Source organism: Oncorhynchus clarkii, chromosome 6 (genome assembly GCF_045791955.1).
Source record: "Oncorhynchus clarkii lewisi isolate Uvic-CL-2024 chromosome 6, UVic_Ocla_1.0, whole genome shotgun sequence".
Lineage (NCBI taxonomy): Eukaryota > Metazoa > Chordata > Actinopteri > Salmoniformes > Salmonidae > Oncorhynchus > Oncorhynchus clarkii.
In genome coordinates, this window is record NC_092152.1 from 205,078 (window position 1) to 224,924 (window position 19,847).

The window sequence follows — 19,847 nt, forward strand, 5'->3', positions numbered from 1 at the left end:
TTGTAGGCTAACCAATACCCAAACAGAGATTCAGTGAAAATAAAAATCTCATTGATTTATCAATACCAGTCCCTATGCTTGTTTTAGAGCGGCGAAAAACGGTGCTGAAATAGTTGACCACATATCATTCAGGGTTATTTATTCCCATAGTAATTAATTATGGATGCATAATTAAATAAACATCTGCATTACAATAGTAATGCAGGGTTAGTAATAAATTAATATATTTGTAGGGGTTGATGCATTCTTTTGTTCTGGTTTTAGAGTACTTAAAACAATGCATTTGGTAGACTCGGTAAGATGGACTCACTGACGGTTGAAGATGATAAGCGATCGTCAAAGGCAATCAACACCACTCTAATCAGTCAGACAGTTAAAAAACGTGTGTGGACTGGTCTAGGCTACCAGGTGACTGCAAGTGAAGAGCAAAATTATCCTAACATTTCCAAATAAAAATCTGACTGATTTATCAAGACTAGTCCCCATGCTCTGTCATTCAGTGATATGTATTCCTTATTGTCCTGCTGATGGTGGAAATAAACATCTGCATTTTGAAAGAGTATTTTTATCATTATTTTATTAAGGGAAGCATGAAGGTCTGATTTAAACCCAAACTTGGTGCATCTGAAATGTAGATGAAATAATCATCTGCATGTTTGCATGGATTGTGACTCCATCTCATTCCTCGCCCTCTTCAACTTCGCCAATGACTCTCCGCCAGTGACGTGACTCTCCGCCAATAATTACATTTAGAGAAATGGAGGATTCTAAATGAATATCTAAGAGGCATTTTTCGTTAGGGCAAATCTGATCTGTGAGAATATCTAAGGGGCTTTTATATAATTATAATGCAGGGTTAATAATAATCGTTTTGTTTAAAAAGTAGCGATATTTTGGAGATGATTTTGTTTCAAATAACCGAAAATGAGTGATTGAAATCTGAATAAAGGGAAAAAGGCCATTCATGAACTTGGGGTGAGACATTCTTACTAATTTGTAAATAAAGCCAGTTTGTTATTTAGAATGATTTATTTCTGTTTTTAGAGGGGAGAAACCAAAAGCCCACCTTGCCTATTTTTGGGAAAATCGTCAGTCCCCATGTCAAATGAAATTCCCCCACTTGTATTTACCCAAGGTTGCAGGTAGCCTAGTGGTTAGAGCATTAGGCCAGTAACCGAAAGGTTGCTAGATAAAATCCCTGAGCTGACATGGTAAACATGTCGTTCTGCCCCTGAACAAGGCAGTTAACCCACTGTTCCTAGGCAGTCATTGTAAATAAGAATTTGTTCTTAAAACCTGTTATGGCTGCAATCCCCCTATCGAGATAAGTGTCATCAACAACCGCTGAATAGCATAGCGCTACATACAATAAATATTACTATAAATTCATGAAATCACAAGTGCAATATAGGAAAACACAGCTTAGCCTTTTGTTAATCCACCTGTCGTGTTTGATTTTGATATTATGCTTTACAGCGAAAGCAATCCAAGCGTTTGTGTAAGTTTATCGATCACACGATAAAACATTAAGTACATTTAGGATCAGTTAGCTCGGTCACGAAAATCAGAAAAGCAATCAAATTAATAGTTTACCTTTGATGATCTTCGGATGTTTTCACTCACAAGACTCCCAGTTACACAACAAATGTTCCGTTTGTTCCATAAAGATGATTGTTATATCCAAAATTCCTCAGTTTGTTTGTCGCGTTATGTTCAGAAATCGACAGGAAAGAGCGGTCAAGACAACGCAGATGAAAATTCCAAATAGTTTACATTATGTCGTTTTTTTATAATCAATCCTCAGGTTGTTTTTAAAATATATAATCGATAATATATCAACCGCAAATGTCTTTCACAGTAGGAGAGGGAAAGGAAATGGCTGTCCGAATTCTGTTGCGCAAGCAAAACTCATGTGACCACTTGACGCGATGTTATCGTTCTGGCTCATTTTTTCAAAATAAAAGCCTGAAACTATGTCTGAAGACTGTTGACACCTTGAGGAAGCGATAGGAAAAGGAATCTGTTTCATATCCCTTTAAATCCAGAAAGGGAAGCTATGGGACATGGAGTTTTCAAAATAGAAGCCACTTCCTGTTTAAATTTTCCTCAGGGTTTCACCTGCAATATCAGTTCTGTTATGCTCACAGACAAGATTTTGACAGTTTTGGAAACTTTAGTGTTTTCTATCCAATACTAATAATAATATGCGTATATTAGCAACTGAGACTGAGGAGCTGGCTGTTTACAATGGGCACCTTTTCATCCAAGCTACTCAATACTGCCCCTGCAGCCATATGAAATTAACTGACTTGCCTGTTTAAATAAAAAAAAGTTATCTCAACTCCAGGACCACTGACAGTTGTTGTTGTTGCCTGATGCAGGACAATTGTGCCAGAGGAGAGACTCTCAGACTGAAAACACCTCCATTAATTGCCACAGTTTAGACTACCGATAGATCAGTGTTCTAACTCCCCCTCGAAGGTAGTTTGGTGCAATGACAGAATAGCACCATAAATTCTTAACTTTTAAAATAAGAACCACTGTACATCCACTGAGCGCTGCTTGTTGTCCTCAGAACTCCAAAGGTAGAGACCTACTAACTCTATAAGTGTTTTGATGCTTTCAAGGCGAGCTTGAGCAGACGGCTCAGGAGACGTAGCCAGGATGCATCTCCGACAGCACTTGTCATACTCCTTCACATAATGCTCCATCTTGGGCCAGAATAAATGTTTCCTTGCCAAATTAAGAGTTCTAGCTTGACCTTGGTGGCCAGCAAGGTCATGCACACCACTCAATGCTTTATCCTTCATACTTTTGGGCAGCACATACTGATGTGTCTTTTGTTTGCTCAAAGGGTCATTTGTCACCCTGTAAAGCACTCCATCTTGGACCCTGAGCTTTTCCCACTGCTTGATGTGTGCAAGGCTTTGTGAATTAAATCCATCCCTCTCTCGTCTTGAAGGCCGTCTTTTGCGTTTGACAAACAGGATAGCCCTTGAAATTGTAGGATCAAGTTATTGGCTCCGCTGAAGCTCCTCGAAAGACATCGCAGGAAGGAAGTCTTGGCCTGGAGATATGAGTTGGAGATATGAGTTGTTGTTGTCGGGTTTTGGTTTAGTCATTATGTACATGAGGAGATTATTATCAGATCAAACTGAAAATGAATGTCCCTTGAGCCAGTGGCTAAAATGTTCACACACAGTACATTTCAAGGCCAAAAACGTGAGTGTGTGCGCAGGAAGAGTGGCTTGGCAATAGCAGACCAGTTTGAAATTAAATGTTGATTGTAGAATATAATTCCTAGGAAGGATTTGACCCTTCGTACTTAGGGCATCCTTCGTACTTAGGGCATGCACAGATCTTTCTCCATTAGATCCTTCATCTTTGATTTCACATCCACCTTTGTTGGATCCACAGCCATCCCATCATCATTAATGACATGACCCAAAAATCTCACGACTTCCGCAGGAATATGCATTTCTTTGGGCTCAGATTCAGGTTGTCTTAGTCTCTGGAACACCAGCTTTAATCTATCCAACACTAGGAGGTCGTCTACGTAACACAGCAGGCTACTGAAGTTAAGATCCCAAAAAATGCTGAGCATCATCCTCATAAATGAAAATGCACTATTGCATAGGCCCTGCGGCATTCAATTGTATTCATGCAGACCCAGTGGGGTAGTGAAGGCTGTATACTTTTTATCCACCTCACACATAGGTCTGTTGTAAAAGCCTGATGTCAAGTCCATCGTACTGATGTAGGTGTTGCCCCCTACGGCTGCAAAACAATCAGATTGGTGTGGAAGTGGGTGTGCATCTTTGAGTGTCTTGCATTTAGCCATCTGAAATCTTTACATAGACGGAGCCCATCGTCTTTCTTCAACACCATTACTAGAGTGGACGCGTATTCGCTGATGGATTCCCTGATTATTTCCTGTTCTTCCATTTCCGTCAATACTTTTTGTAGTTTCTGGTAGTCGGCAGGCGGAACCCTCTGATATGGTAGGCAAAATGGTCTGTCATCTGTGAGCCGAATTCGATGCTCAAAGCCTTTGCCTTTGCCACAACCTGGAGAGCTCTTGGAGAACACATCATTGTAGTTAATAAGTAACTAAACTAATCCCGCTCTTGTTGCTTGACCAACTTTACCAGGTTAATGTCAACCTCTCCCAACGCTACAGCTAGCAGTCTCTGCTTCAAATCCATGGAGCAGGTTGTGATGGGCTGTGTCCCTAGAGTTCCCTATTCCATCTTGCAGGAGCCTTGGAAAACGGTGAAGTCCTCCAGAAAGGTAGACACATCAGCCAGCTTGCACTTTCTCTTCAGAGTGATAGGTTTGTCCGATAGGCAGTGACTTTCATGGGCACCCACCTGTTACCCCACATGGCTGTGATGACTCGGCCCACCATGATGTTTTGTGACATGGTCTTGGATGAAGTGGGTTCGATCCACAATAGTGCTCCCTGGAGACAATGGCACATTGTTGGGAAGCCTCCCCATACTAGATGCTGTTGTTTAGCAAGGAGTTTAGCAAGGAGTGTGACAGCCTGGTTGAGTTTGACTGTCCCTATTTTCTGGGCATTTCTTCACTCTGTCAACATGTCAGACTAGTCATGTTTTATATATTATTTTATTTAACCAGGTAGGCCAGTTGATAACAAGTTCTCATTTACAACTATGACCTGGCCAAGATAAAGCAAAGCAGCGCAACACAAACAACACATAAACAAACGTACAGTCAATAACACAATAGAAAAAAGTCTATATACAGTGTGTGCAAATGGAGTGAGGGGGTAAGGCAATACATAGGCCATAGTAGCGAAATAATTACAATTTAACAGATTAACACTGGAGTGATAAATGAACAGATGAGCAGGTGCAAGTAGAAATACTGGTGTGCAAAATAGCAAAACATGTAATACAAACTATGGGGATGAGTTATGGAGATTGGATGGGCTATTTACATGTGGGCTGTGTACAGCTGCAGCAATCGGTTAGCTGCACAGATAGCTGATGTTTAAAGTTAGTGAGGGAGATATACTGTAAGTCAACTTCAGCAACTCGTTCCAGTCATTGGCAGCAGAGAACTGGAAGGAAAGGCAGCCAAAGTAGGTGTCGGCTTTGGGGATGACCAGTGAGATATACCTGCTGGAGCGCGTGCTACAGGTGGGTGTTGTTATCGTGACCAGGGAGCTGAGATAAGGCAGAGCTTTACCTAGCAAAGACTTAAATATGACTTGGAGCCAGTGGGTCTTGCGCCAAATATGTAGCGAGGGCCAGTCGACGAGAACATGCAGGTCGTAGTGGTGGCTGGTATATGGGGCTTTGGTGACAAAACGGATGGCACTGTGATAGATGGCATCCAGTTTGCTGAGTAGAGTTTGAGGCTTAACCAACAGACAGTTTGTTTTCCAGTGACCTGACTCAAAGACAAACTCAGACCCTCCCTTTTACAGTGTGCAAGCGTAGAGTGGTTGTACCATTACACACCTTGCAGTGTTTCTTGGAAGAGTACCGTTGGTTAGGTGGGTGTTGCGGTCTGTTGTCTGAGTGTTCTGCGATAGCACATGAACAAGTAGACTTATCAAAGTTTGCATGTGTCATGGCTCAGGAGAAGACCCAGATGCAGACAGTTTCGAAGTAACAAAAGTGTATTACAAAAACAGAGTGGCAGGCAAACGACAGGTCAAGGGGGTCAGTAGTCCATAGCAGAGTCTGAAAGGTAGAGAACGGCAGGCAGGCTCAGGGTCAGGCTGAGGTCAGTAATCCATAGCAGAGTCTGAAAGGTAGAGAACGGCAGGCAGGCTCAGGATCAAGGTCAGGCTGAGGTCAGTAGTCCATAGCAGAGTCTGAAAGGTAGAGAACGGCAGGCTCAGGGTCAGGCAGAGGTCAGTAGTCCATAGCAGAGTCTGAAAGGTAGAGAACGGCAGGCAGGCTCAGGGTCAGGCAGAGGTCAGTAATCCAGGGTGGTAAAACAAGGTACAGAACGACGGGCTGGCTCAGGGTCAGGGCAAGCAAAATAGTCAAAAAAACAGGAATGCAAGAAAACAGGAACTAGAGACAGACAGGAGTATGGGTAAACCGCTGGTAGGCTTGACAAAACAAAAGGAACTGGCAACAGACAAACAGAACACAGGTATAAGTACACTGGGGATAATGGGGATCATGGGCAACACCTGGAGGGGGGTGGAGACAAGCCCCAAAACAGGTGTACTGAGTACTTGTCAGACCCATCCTGTCTGAAGCATAGGGGCTCTCTCACATCAGACAGCATGACCAACTTTAATCCAGATAAATTAAGGCAGGGTGAGGCAGTAAATGTCTGGCCTGCACTGGTGCTCTGAGCATGTGCCCCTCTATCCTCCTTCCTCTCACCTTCCTTACTAATCTGAGCTGATATAGACTGTCCTATCTGATGAGCGAGTTGTGTGATAAGAATTCCCAAGTCAGGATTGGCCACCTCTGAACTATCTGAGAGGGTGTCACTAGGCATAATTACAGGAGCTGAGGGTGTGTCGTTAGGCACCCGAGTTGAGCAAAATATTGGTGAATCTACAACATCTATAATTCTGGCTGTGGTCTTTGGCAACTCCCTGAAAAACCTCCCTCTCCCAAGACCCAGTTCAAGCTCATCACTGGAAACACTGTCTCCTCTTCCAACCATATAAGTCATATTCACTATATGATACCAACTGGCAAGGACCAACTGGCAAGTGTCTTCACTGACATTTTCAACCTCTCCCTGACCGAGTCTGTAATACCAACATGTTTCAAGCAGACCACAATAGTCCCTGTACCCAAGAAAGCGAAGCTAACCTGCCTAACTGATTACCGCCCCGTAGCAGCCATTGAGTTCTTTGAAAGGCTGGTCATCAACACCATCATGCCAGAAACCCTAGACCCTCTCCAGTTAGCTTACTGTCCCAACAGATCCACAGATGACACAATCTCAATCACACTCCACACTGCCCTTTCTCACCTGGACAAAAGGAACACCTATGTGAGAATGCTGTTCATTGATTACAGCTCAGCGTTCAACACCATAGTGCCCACACAGCTCATCACTGAACTAAAGACCCAGAGACTAAACACCTCCCTCTGCAACTGTATCCTGGACTTCCTGACGGGCCGCCCCCAGATGTTAAGAGTAGGCAACAACACATCTGACACGCTGATCCTCAACACTGGGACCCCTCAGGGGTGCGTGCTTAGTTCCCTCCTGTACTCCCTGTTCACCCACGACTGCATGGCCGAGCACGACTCCAACACCATCATTAAGTTTGCTGATGACACAACAGTCACCGACACCGACAATGATGAGACAGCCTATAGGGAGGAGACCTGAGACCTATCTGACCGTAAGGCGCTACAGAGGGCAGTGCAAATGGCCCAGTACATTATTGGGGCCAAGCTTCCTGATATCCAGGACCTATATGCTAGGCTGTGTCAGAGGAAGGCCTAACAAATTGTCCAAGATTCCAGTCACCAAAGTCATAGACTGTTCTCTCTGCTACGGCACAGCAAGAGGTACCAGACTGCCAAGTCTAGGACCAAAAGGCTCCTTAACAGCTTCTACACCCAAGCCATAAGACTGCTGAACAACTAATCAAATGGCCACCCGGACAATTTATATTTAACCCCCCCCTCCCTTGTTTGTTTTTACACAGCTGCTACTCGCTGTTTATCATCTATGCAAAGTTAATTTACAATTACCTCGACTAACCAGTGCCCCCGCACATTGACTCAGTATCTGTAGCCCCTGTATATAGCCTCATTATTGTTATGTACATTTCTTGTGTTGCTTTTTAATTGATTAGATTTTTTTTACTTTAGTTGATTTAGTAAATATTTTCTTAACTCTATTTATTGAACTGCATTGTTGGTTAAGGGCTTGTAATTAAGCAGTTCATGGTAAGGTTGTATTTGGCGCATGTGACAAATACAATTTGATTTGAAGAAAATAGAGTTAAGAAAATATTTACTAAATAAACTAAAGTAAAAGAATTTAAATAAAAAAAGAGCTGAATATATATGGCAACCTAAATAGGATCCCCAATCAGAGACAACGATAAACAGCTGCCTCTGATTGGGAACCGATTCAGGCCACCATAGACCTACATTTACCTAGACAAACCAAAACCCTATAGATATACAAAAAACCCTAGACATGACTAAAAACACACATACCACCCTCGTCACACCCTGACCTAACCAAAATAATAAAGAAAACTAAGATAACTAAGGTCAGGTCGTGCCAATTTTAAGTGTTTCTAAAATCCCCTAATTGATTAAGGAATGGAGGAAAAATGATTGGTACCCTGTTTGGCCGTTTTATTGGTATTATGACACGTCCACTGTGGGGCTCTATTGAGGACAGTTTTATAATGTGCAATGTTCCTCTTCCACTCAGCTCAGCACCAGGTGCAGCTCATCAACCGTAATTAGGGTTAGGGTTAATCAACAGTAATTAGGGTTAATCAACCGTAATTAGGGTTAATCAACCGTAATTAGGGTTAGGGTTAATCAACAGTAATTAGGGTTAATCAACAGTAATTAGGGTTAGGGTTAATCAACAGTAATTAGGGTTAATCAACAGTAATTAGGGTTAGGGTTAATCAACAGTAATTAGGGTGAGGGTTAATCAACAGTAATTAGGGTTAATCAACAGTAATTAGGGTTAGGGTTAATCAACAGTGATTAGGGTTAATCAACAGTAATTAGGGTTAGGGGTAATCAACAGTAATTAGGGTTAGGGTTAATCAACAGTGATTAGGGTTAGGGTTAATCAACAGTAATTAGGGTTAATCAACAGTAATTAGGGTTAGGGTTAATCAACAGTAATTAGGGTTAATCAACAGTAATTAGGGTGAGGGTTAATCAACAGTAATTAGGGTTAGGGTTAATCAACAGTAATTAGGGTTAATCAACAGTAATTAGGGTTAGGGTTAATCAACAGTAATTAGGGTTAATCAACAGTAATTAGAGTTAGGGTTAATCAACAGTAATTAGGGTTAGGGTTAATCAACAGTAATTAGGGTTAGGGTTAATCAACAGTAATTAGGGTTAATCAACAGTAATTAGGGTTAGGGTTAATCAACAGTAATTAGGGTGATGGTTAATCAACAGTAATTAGAGTTAGGGTTAATCAACAGTAATTAGGGTTAGGGTTAATCAACAGTAATTAGGGTTAGGATTAATCAACAGTAATTAGGGTTAATCAACAGTAATTAGGGTTAGGGTTAATCAACAGTGATTAGGGTTAATCAACAGTAATTAGGGTTAGGGTTAATCAACCGTGATTAGGGTTAGGGTTAATCAACAGTGATTAGGGTTAATCAACAGTAATTAGGGTTAATCAACCGTAATTAGGGTTAGGGTTAATCAACAGTGATTAGGGTTAATCAACAGTAATTAGGGTTAATCAACAGTAATTAGGGTTAGGGTTAATCAACAGTGATTAGGGTTAATCAACAGTAATTAGGGTTAATCAACAGTAATTAGGGTGAGGGTTAATCAACAGTAATTAGGGTGAGGGTTAATCAACAGTAATTAGGGTTAGGGTTAATCAACAGTAATTAGGGTTAGGGTTAATCAACAGTAATTAGGGTTAGGGGTAATCAACAGTAATTAGGGTTAGGGTTAATCAACAGTAATTAGGGTGAGGGTTAATCAACAGTAATTAGGGTGAGGGTTAATCAACAGTAATTAGGGTTAGGGGTAATCAACAGTAATTAGGGTGAGGGTTAATCAACAGTAATTAGGGTTAGGGTTAATCAACAGTAATTAGGGTTAGGGTTAATCAACAGTAATTAGGGTTAGGGTTAATCAACAGTGATTAGGGTTAGGGTTAATCAACAGTAATTAGGGTTAGGGGTAATCAACAGTAATTAGGGTTAGGGTTAATCAACAGTAATTAGGGTTAGGGTTAATCAACAGTAATTAGGGTTAGGGTTAATCAACAGTAATTAGGGTTAGGGTTAATCAACAGTGATTAGGGTTAGGGTTAATCAACAGTAATTAGGGTTAGGGTTAATCAACAGTAATTAGGGTTAGGGTTAATCAACAGTAATTAGGGTAGGGTTAATCAACAGTAATTAGGGTAGGGTTAATCAACAGTAATTAGGGTTAGGGTTAATCAACAGTAATTAGGGTTAGGGTTAGGGTTAATCATCCCACTGAACTCACTGTTCTGATCAGAACAGTATTTCTCCGGTGGACTTCAGAGATCAAACATAGTATTTAATCACTCTCTCCTTCTCCTTGATTCTTCCAATGTGTTGTTAGATCAACCTCTTTACAACCTGCCAAGTGAAAGTAGCCTAGTTTTTACAATGTCTTTACAGCTGGGCTATTTCAAGCGTTGATCAAGGTTATGGACCAGGACCTGGTTTCCCATAGCGATGGAATCTAAGCTTAAGGCTAAGTTCATTGTTAGAACCTTTGCGGAGCATGATTAAACCTCCAAGCTGTTTCCCAAAACCATTGTTACTGAAATTGACCTTGAAAACACTTGTTATTTACTGACAGCATCAGACCACTCATGGAACAGCTAAGTGATTTGTTAGATGTGTTTTTGCCCTTTCGCAGAAGATTTTTCACCTAGTCGGCTCAGGGACGCAAACCAGCAACCTTTTGGTTACTGGCCCAATACTCTTAACCGCTAGCCTACCTGCCACCCATAGAATGAAGATGTTTATAGAATCAAGATGTTTATCTGTCTCTCTGTGACCGCCAAAATTACTGACTACATATATCAAATTTATTCATAAAGCCCTTCTTACATCAGCTGATATCTCAAAGTGATCTCAATCATGGGCTATTGAAATACATGTTATGTTCAATAGAGTTATTTTTTCTAATTGTAGGCTACTGTAGCTAGAATATGTACTTTTTGCCTCAATATACTGTATTTCATGATGTGTAACCACAATCTGTGATTCAGTGCGTTATTGAGGCATTATTAGAATAATCCGCCTCAAAATGGCTATTAGCAGTGTTAGATAATCACATATGACTCAGAGCTGATCCGTCGTCAACATTGTAGAATAATTCAAATTTGAAACCAGAAGCCTATCCCAATGCACTGGGTCTTTTTAGAATCTATCAGTATCAACATATGACTCGATGATGGACATGGGGAACGTGATCTCGTAGAAGTTATTAAGATGCCTCTAATAAACTGTTTATCTTGTAATATTGCTGTACTGGCATCTTGCACTGTTACATGCTTGGTATATGAAGATGGTGTAATATAACAAGGTATATGAATGGTGAAACCTGTCATGTCCACCCCCAGGTGGATCAAGTTTGAGGAGAAGGTGGAGAAGGGAGGAGAGCGTTGGAGTAAACCCCACGTGGCCACGCTGTCGCTCCACAGCCTGATGGAGCTCCGGACTTGCATCGAGAAAGGAACCATCATGCTGGAACTGGAGGCCTTCACGCTGCCGCAGGTCGTTGGTAAGAAAACGCATGTACTACATTATGACTGACTACATTATGACTGACCAGACCTTTACTACATTATGACTGACTACATTATGACTGACCAGACCTTTACTACATTATGACTGACCATACACTGACCAGACCTTTACTACATTATGACTGACCAGACCTTTACTACATTATGACTGACCATACACTGACCAGACCTTTACTACATTATGACTGACCATACACTGACCAGACCTTTACTACATTATGACTGACCAGACCTTTACTACATTATGACTGACCAGACCTTTACTACATTATGACTGACCAGACCTTTACTACATTATGACTGACCATATTATCACTGACCAGACCTTTACTACATTATGACTGACCAGACCTTTACTACATTATGACTGACCATATTATCACTGACCAGACCTTTACTACATTATGACTGACCAGACCTTTACTACATTATGACTGACCAGACATTTACTACATTATGACTGACCAGACATTTACTACATTATGACTGACCAGACCTTTACTACATTATGACTGACCATACACTGACTAGACCTTTACTACATTATGACTGACCAGACCTTTACTACATTATGACTGACCAGACCTTTACTACATTATGACTGACCAGACATTTACTACATTATGACTGACCAGACCTTTACTACATTATGACTGACCATACACTGACTAGACCTTTACTACATTATGGCTGACCATACACTGACCAGACCTTTACTACATTATGACTGACCAGACCTTTACTACATTATGATTGACTACATTATGACTGACCAGACCTTTACTACATTATGTATATCTTATATCTTATATACCTTATTATATATATCTTTGTGATATATCTAGCTCAGTTTAGTGATGTTCTTTCAGCTTGGCCACTATAGCAGAGCAGGTTCACCGCTGAGTGCTTCTGTTCAGCACAGCAAAGAGCTTCCCCCTCTTCCCTGAATAACCCTAACCCTGAGGCCACAAGCACAGGGTCAGTCTAGTTACATTGAAACCATGCTTAGTAATGTTCTCTACAAGACTTCCTAGAGGGTAAAGCGTAAATACCAATACATTTACTGTACAAGAGCAAGTGCCCAAAACACATACCTGAATATACTGTACATGTTAAAGAATTGACTTTAATGGTTGAGTTTGAAGTACAATGGGAGAATGGAGAGGGTGATGGAGGGAGTGGGGTGGAGGGAGGGGCGTGGAGGGATGGAGTGGGATGGAGGGAGGGGGGGTGGAGGGATGGAGGTGGAGGAATGGAGGGAGGGGGTAGAGGAATGGAGGGAGGGGGGTGTAGGAATGGAGGGAGGGTGTAGAGGGATGGAGGGAGGGGGTGGAGGGATGGAGTGGGATGGAGGGAGGGGGGTGGAGGGATGGGGGGATGGAGGTGGAGGAATGGAGGGAGGGGGTAGAGGAATGGAGGGAGGGGGGTGGAGGGATGGAGTGGGATGGAGGGAGGGGGGTGGAGGGATGGGGGGGATGGAGGTGGAGGAATGGAGGGAGGGGGTAGAGGAATGGAGGGAGGGGGTGGAGGGATGGGGGGGTGGAGGTGGAGGAATGGAGGGAGGGGGTAGAGGAATGGAGGGAGGGGGGTGGATGGAGGGAGGGGGGTGTAGGAATGGAGGGAGGGGGTAGAGGGATGGAGGGAGGGGGTGGAGGGATGGGGGGAGGGGGTGGAGGGTAGGAAGGGGGGGTAGATGGAGGGAGGGAGGGAGGGAGGGAGGGAGGGAGGGAGGGAGGGAGGGAGGGAGGGAGGGAGGGAGGGAGGGAGGGAAGAGGAATGCCATTTACAATCTCCTCCTTAATGATGATCCCTTCCTTTCCCTTCACCTCATATCTCTCTTCGCTATGTCTCATCCTTCTTTTCCCTCCCATCTCATTGGCCCGTTGGCTCTGGACGGAGGGGAGGAGGAGGGGATGAGACGAGATGGAGAGGAAGATATATCACTTTAATTGATTTATGTGCAGTAATGCTGTGTGCTGGGCTGTGTGAGGGGATCCGGTCCCTGCTAGGAGGCCAGCTATCTGAAGGATTGGCCATTAGAGCCTGTAGCAATCAGAAAGAGCCTGGGGCCGCTAACCTTGTTCAGGATTCTGACCCACTTTTTTTTTAAATACCTTAGACTGAGCTGTGAGGAGATCCCGTGGCAAGACACTCTCATGTAGCACCAGGGACTGAAAACTGGCCTTCCATTTTGTTCTTAACTTAAGATAGGACAAGGTATTTCTAATCTATCAAATCAAACCAGGGACTTGGAACAGGCTTTCCATTTTGTTCTTAAGATAGGACAAGGTATCAAATCAAACCAGGGACTTTCTAATTTCTAATCAAGAAAGTCAAATCAAAATCAATTTTTTTTGTCACACGCACTGAATACAACAGGTGTAGAACTTACCGTGAAATGCTGACTTACAAGCCCTTAACCAACAATGCAGTTTTAAGAAATTAGAGTTAAGAAAATATTTACAAAATACATTTAAGTAAAAAAAGAATAATAATGAGGCTATATACACGTTGGATGGTGGTACACCAACAGGTATTGAATAGAACACCCTCAATGTGTTGGGTGGTGGTACACCTACAGGTATTGAATAGAACACCCTCAATGTGTTGGGTGGTGGTACACCTACAGGTATTGAATAGAACACCCTCAATGTGTTGGGTGGTGGTACACCTACAGGTATTGAATAGAACACCCTCAATGTGTTGGGTGGTGGTACACCTACAGGTATTGAATAGAACACCCTCAATGTGTTGGGTGGTGGTACACCTACAGGTATTGAATAGAACACCCTCAATGTGTTGGGTGGTGGTACACCTACAGGTATTGAATAGAACACCCTCAATGTGTTGGGTGGTGGTACACCTACAGGTATTGAATAGAACACCCTCAATGTGTTGGGTGGTGGTACACCTACAGGTATTGAATAGAACACCCTCAATGTGTTGGGTGGTGGTACACCTACAGGTATTGAATAGAACACCCTCAATGTGTTGGGTGGTGGTACACCTACAGGTATTGAATAGAACACCCTCAATGTGTTGGGTGGTGGTACACCTACAGGTATTGAATAGAACACCCTCAATGTGTTGGGTGGTGGTACACCTACAGGTATTGAATAGAACACCCTCAATGTGTTGGGTGGTGGTACACCTACAGGTATTGAATAGAACACCCTCAATGTGTTGGGTGGTGGTACACCTACAGGTATTGAATAGAACACCCTCAATGTGTTGGGTGGTGGTACACCTACAGGTATTGAATAGAACACCCTCAATGTGTTGGGTGGTGGTACACCTACAGGTATTGAATAGAACACCCTCAATGTGTTGGGTGGTGGTACACCTACAGGTATTGAATAGAACACCCTCAATGTGTTGGGTGGTGGTACACCTACAGGTATTGAATAGAACACCCTCAATGTGTTGGGTGGTGGTACACCTACAGGTATTGAATAGAACACCCTCAATGTGTTGGGTGGTGGTACACCTACAGGTATTGAATAGAACACCCTCAATGTGTTGGGTGGTTGTCCGTCCTTTCTGACTGTTGTCTTTCTATGTTTGTTTCCAGTCTGTTGGTCAAACTAGATGTCTCTCTCTCTCTCTGATAGTGAATCATTTTGGACAACATACTGGTAGTGTCTTGGCATAGTTTTAAAGCTGCTTTACAGTTACTCTAACTATATACATCAAATTTCAATCAAATTCATTTTTAAAGTTGCCTCAGTCACAGTGATGTCATGAACACTGTATTGTCGTCGATATTGTTGTTGATGTTACGAAGTATAAATACAAAGCAAGACATCAGCAGCCATGTTGTCCTATTAGCATACCTGCTCTCTTTTAACACCGATAAATCCATCTGTTGAAAAAATATATTTAGGATATGTCAACGGACAAAGCCAGAAAACTGAAAGTAACTTTCTAAACAGTGTTATCCTTCTTTGCTAGCTTTTCAGCTATAGTGATTTCTTCCTCTGCTCCTCTATCCCTCCATCCCTCCATCTGTCTCTATCTTCCTCTGCTCCTCCATCCCTCCATCTCTCTCTCTGTCTCCATCTTCCGCTGATCCTCCATCCCTCCTTCTCTCTCTCCATTTTCCTCTGCTCCTCCATCCCTCCATCTCTCTCTCCATCTTCCTCTGCTCCTCCATCCCTCCATCTCTCTCTGTCTCTATCTTTCTCTGCTCCTCCATCCCTCCATCTCTCTCTCTGTCTCCATCTTCCGCTGATCCTCCATCCCTCCTTCTCTCTCTCCATTTTCCTCTGCTCCTCCATCCCTCCATCTCTGTCTCCATCTTCCTCTGCTCATCCATCCCTCCATTTCTCTCTCCATCTTCCTCTGCTCCTCCATCCCTCCATCTCTCTCTCCATCTTCCTCTGCTCCTCCATCCCTCCATCTTTCTCTGCTCCTCCATCCCTCCATCTCTCTCTTTCTCCATCTTCCTCTGCTCCTCCATCCCTCTATCTCTGTCTCCATCTTCCTCTGCTCCTCCATCCCTCCATCTCTCTCTCCATCTTCCTCTGCTCCTCCATCCCTCCATCTCTCTCTGTCTATATCTTCCTCTGCTCCTCCACCCCTCCATCTTTCTCTGCTCCTCCATCCCTCCATCTCTCTGTCTCTATCTTCCTCTGCTCCTCCATCCCTCCATCTTCCTCTGCTCCTCCATCCCTCCATCTCTCTCTGTCTCCATCTTCCTCTGCTTCTCCATCCCTCCATCTCTCTCTGTCTCTATCTTCCTCTGCTCCTTCATCTCTCCATCTTCCTCTGCTCTTCCATCCCTCCATCTTCCTCTGCTCCTTCATCCCTCCATCTCTCTCTGTCTCTATCTTCCTCTGCTCCTCCATCCCTCCATCTCTCTCTCTGTCTCCATCTTCCTCTGCTCATCCATCCCTCTCTCTGTCTCCATCTTCCTCTGCTCCTCCATCCCTCCATCTCTCTCTCCATCTTCCTATGCTCCTCCATCCCTCCATCTCTCTCTATCTCTATCTTCCTCTGCTCCTCCATCCCTCCATCTCTCTCTGTCTCCATCTTCCTCTGCTTCTCCATCCCTCCATCTCTCTCTGTCTCTATCTTCCTCTGCTCCTCCATCCTTCCATCTTCCTCTGCTCCTCCATCACTCCATCTCTCTCTCTGTCTCCATCTTCCTCTGCTCATCCATCCCTCCATCTCTCTCTCTGTCTCCATCTTCCTCTGCTCCTCCATCCCTCCATCTCTCTCTCTATCTCCATCTTCCTCTGCTCCTCCATCCCTCTATCTCTGTCTCCATCTTCCTCTGCTCATCCATCCCTCCATCTCTCTCTCTGTCTCCATCTTCCTCTGCTCCTCCATCCCTCCATCTCTCTCTCCATCTTCCTCTGCTCCTCCATCCCTCCATCTCTATCTGTCTCTATCTTCCTCTGCTCCCCCATCCCTCCATCTTTCTCTGCTCCTCCATCCCTCCATCTCTCTCTGTCTCCATCTTCCTCTGCTCCTCCATCCCTCCTTCTCTCTCTGTCTCTATCTTCCTCTGCTCCTCCATCTTCCTCTGCTCCTCCATCCCTCCATCTTCCTCTGCTCCTCCATCCCTCCATCTTGCTCTGTCTCTAACAGAGTTGATCACAAACAGCCAGATAGAGAGCGGTCTGCTGAAGGCGGAGCTAAAGGACAAGGTGACGTACACGTTGCTACGGAAACATCGACACCAGACAAAGAAGTCCAACCTGCGCTCGCTAGCTGACATCGGCAAGACGGTCTCCAGTGCAAGTAGGCTCTTTACCAACCTGGATAATGCTATTACAGGTGCCAGTTGGGTGCTGTGTCTTTACCAACCTGGATAATGCTATTACAGGTGCCAGTTGGGTGCTGTGTCTTTACCAACCTGGATAATGCTATTACAGGTGCCAGTTTGCTGCTGTGTCATTACCAACCTAGATAACGCTATTACAGGTGCCAGTTTGCTGCTGTGTCTTTACCAACCTGGATAACGCTATTACAGGTGCCAGTTTGGTGCTGTGTCTTTACCAACCTGGATAACGCTATTACAGGTGCCAGTTTGGTGCTGTGTCTTTACCAACCTGGATAATGCTATTACAGGTGCCAGTTTGGTGCTGTGTCTTTACCAACCTGGATAATGCTATTACAGGTGCCAGTTTGGTGCTGTGTCTTTACCAACCTGAATAATGCTGTTACAGGTGCCAGTTTGGTGCTGTGTCTTTACCAACCTGGATAATGCTGTTACAGGTGCCAGTTTGGTGCTGTGTCTTTACCAACCTGGATAATGCTGTTACAGGTGCCAGTTTGGTGCTGTTTCTTTACCAACCTGGATAATGCTATTACAGGTGCCAGTTTGGTGTTGTGTCTTTACCAACCTGGATAATGCTGTTACAGGTGTCACCTTTAATCTGCCATGTTTTTTTAAATTTCCCCCATCAATGTTAGGCATCAATATTTTGGAAAATATCTTGTTTTTGGTGTCTGTGTTCTCGACACAGGTTTCTTTTATTTCTTGTGAAAAGTTTGGTGGACAGGCGTACAGTGTAGAGTTCTATCAGTGAACCTTTACTGCCCCCTCCATTAGCACACATCACCTTTAAGAGAAGAGTTGAGATTCCTAGACAGAGGGGTCCACCAATACATGGCATTAGGAAACATTCCACATGTTAGTTAGATGTGAAAACATGTGATTGGTTGATTCTGTAGAGTAAATTAAGATAGCTGTTGAACATGTAGGACCAGATTGGTTGATTCTGTAGAGTAAATTAAGATAGTTGTTGGACATGTAGGGCCAGATTTTAAATGTGCAAGTTTGCATAATATTCACATTTAAGAAATGGAACGAAAAGTCCTAAACCTCAAGTGAACTGTACTGAACATAGTTCCTTATTGAACATGGATGCTCTATTGCAGAACAGCAGAACCAAGTCATTCACATCAGTTTAGATGTAGAATTAATTTAGTTAAGCTGAGGCTGTTCTGGAGTTGAACTTTTCATTTCATCTTTCATTGCTGTAAAATCATAACACTGAATTCATCATCACACACAGATGTTTGTTTGATTATATTAATCAATGATAAATCAAATAAATAAATGGTTGGAACAGATTTCATGTTATTTAACATGGAAGGTGATCGATCGGTTGCCCAGGTAACCTTGGGTCTGTAAATAATCATTTATTACCTGCTCTGACATTTATGACAATGATTGGTTAATGGAACATGGAAGTCATCGATCTGTTTTATTGATATGTTGTTGTAGTGGTGAAAAGGACATTTTAATTATTTGGTAGAATTTTTCACATCGATTTGTGTGTATCATCTAGCTTTGGTTTTCAATAAAATACACTATATAATAGCAGGTTGGTTTCACACTAACTTTATACAGTTACTGCTAACATCACCCCCATGTTCTCCTGAACACAATACAATAGAGGCAGGATACTTGTCCATGAGATTAAGCATTTATGTAATGTAGCAAAAATGACTAACTCATTTTCGACCAAATGAGCAGTTACTGCCTTTTGCTTGGTAGGTCAGTATTGTGGTCTAACATTACAGATCCAATGTAACTAAGTATGTCCAACCCGAAACTCTGTTCTTTCCAGATAACCATCTTTCACTTTGCTTCACCAGTTAATCTATCACGTCCTGTTCTATCTGCTTCTCTTTTAACCCTACCCTTACTCATTCGATTCTGTCTAACTAACACTGTATAATTCCACTGCATCTGTCTGTCTAACTAACACTTGCCCTTGATTAATCCACAATTTTTCTCCCTCCTTCTTTCTTTCCTTTCTTCCATTCCTCCTGCTCCCTTTACTTCTGTCTTCCACGGGTTGGGTTCTGCCATTTAAGCCCGTAGTCCGCTTGAAAACTCAGTGCCTTGTCTAACAGTCCGTGCCTCAATGGAGGAGCTGCAGACCCAACGAAGCCCCAGCATGGACTGGCTTAGTAAGTCATGCTACTGTATTGTAGATCTCCAGCATCATAGACTGGCCAAGTATGTTCTCATTAGAATTATGGAGCTACTGTTGGTCCATAGAGCCAAACAACCAGCTGTCCCCTTTCCCCCACTGTATCCTATCACACAGAAGTTATTTTCTTTCATGAGGAATCTGCCTCATTAGGCCAGAATAAAGCCGCTTATCTGTCCTCCATGATAGATCTTAGATGACTGGAATTCAATTCTGACAGTTGTCATCCAAATTTAGTCCATTCTACCAAGTCCACACTTCAGTATACTTAGTCCACACAGATTAACACCAAGTCTGAATGTTATTCACACCCTACTTTTTGAGAAGGTATTTTTCCCCAGTGACAACATAGAAAATGCTATTTTCCTCTGGGTGCATCAAATGGACTGTCCCCCTCTATCTATCCAGAGGAAT

The 19,847-nt window shown here is 43.0% G+C and overlaps 1 protein-coding gene across 6 annotated transcripts in view; it reads left to right on the top strand.

Moving 5' to 3' along the window:
- Positions 1–19,847, top strand: part of LOC139410542 (electrogenic sodium bicarbonate cotransporter 1-like) — a 362,813-nt gene that overhangs the window by 163,766 nt on the left and 179,200 nt on the right. For 4 of the 6 annotated variants that reach the window (XM_071155809.1, XM_071155807.1, XM_071155806.1 and 1 more), the window contains 3 exons: positions 11,296–11,456; positions 17,074–17,226; positions 19,315–19,410. In XM_071155809.1, the coding sequence (XP_071011910.1) occupies positions 11,296–11,456; positions 17,074–17,226; positions 19,315–19,410 (410 nt within the window). The remainder of the gene's footprint in view (positions 1–11,295; positions 11,457–17,073; positions 17,227–19,314; positions 19,411–19,847) is intronic. The other 2 variants (XM_071155810.1, XM_071155808.1) reach the window with 1 other exon arrangement.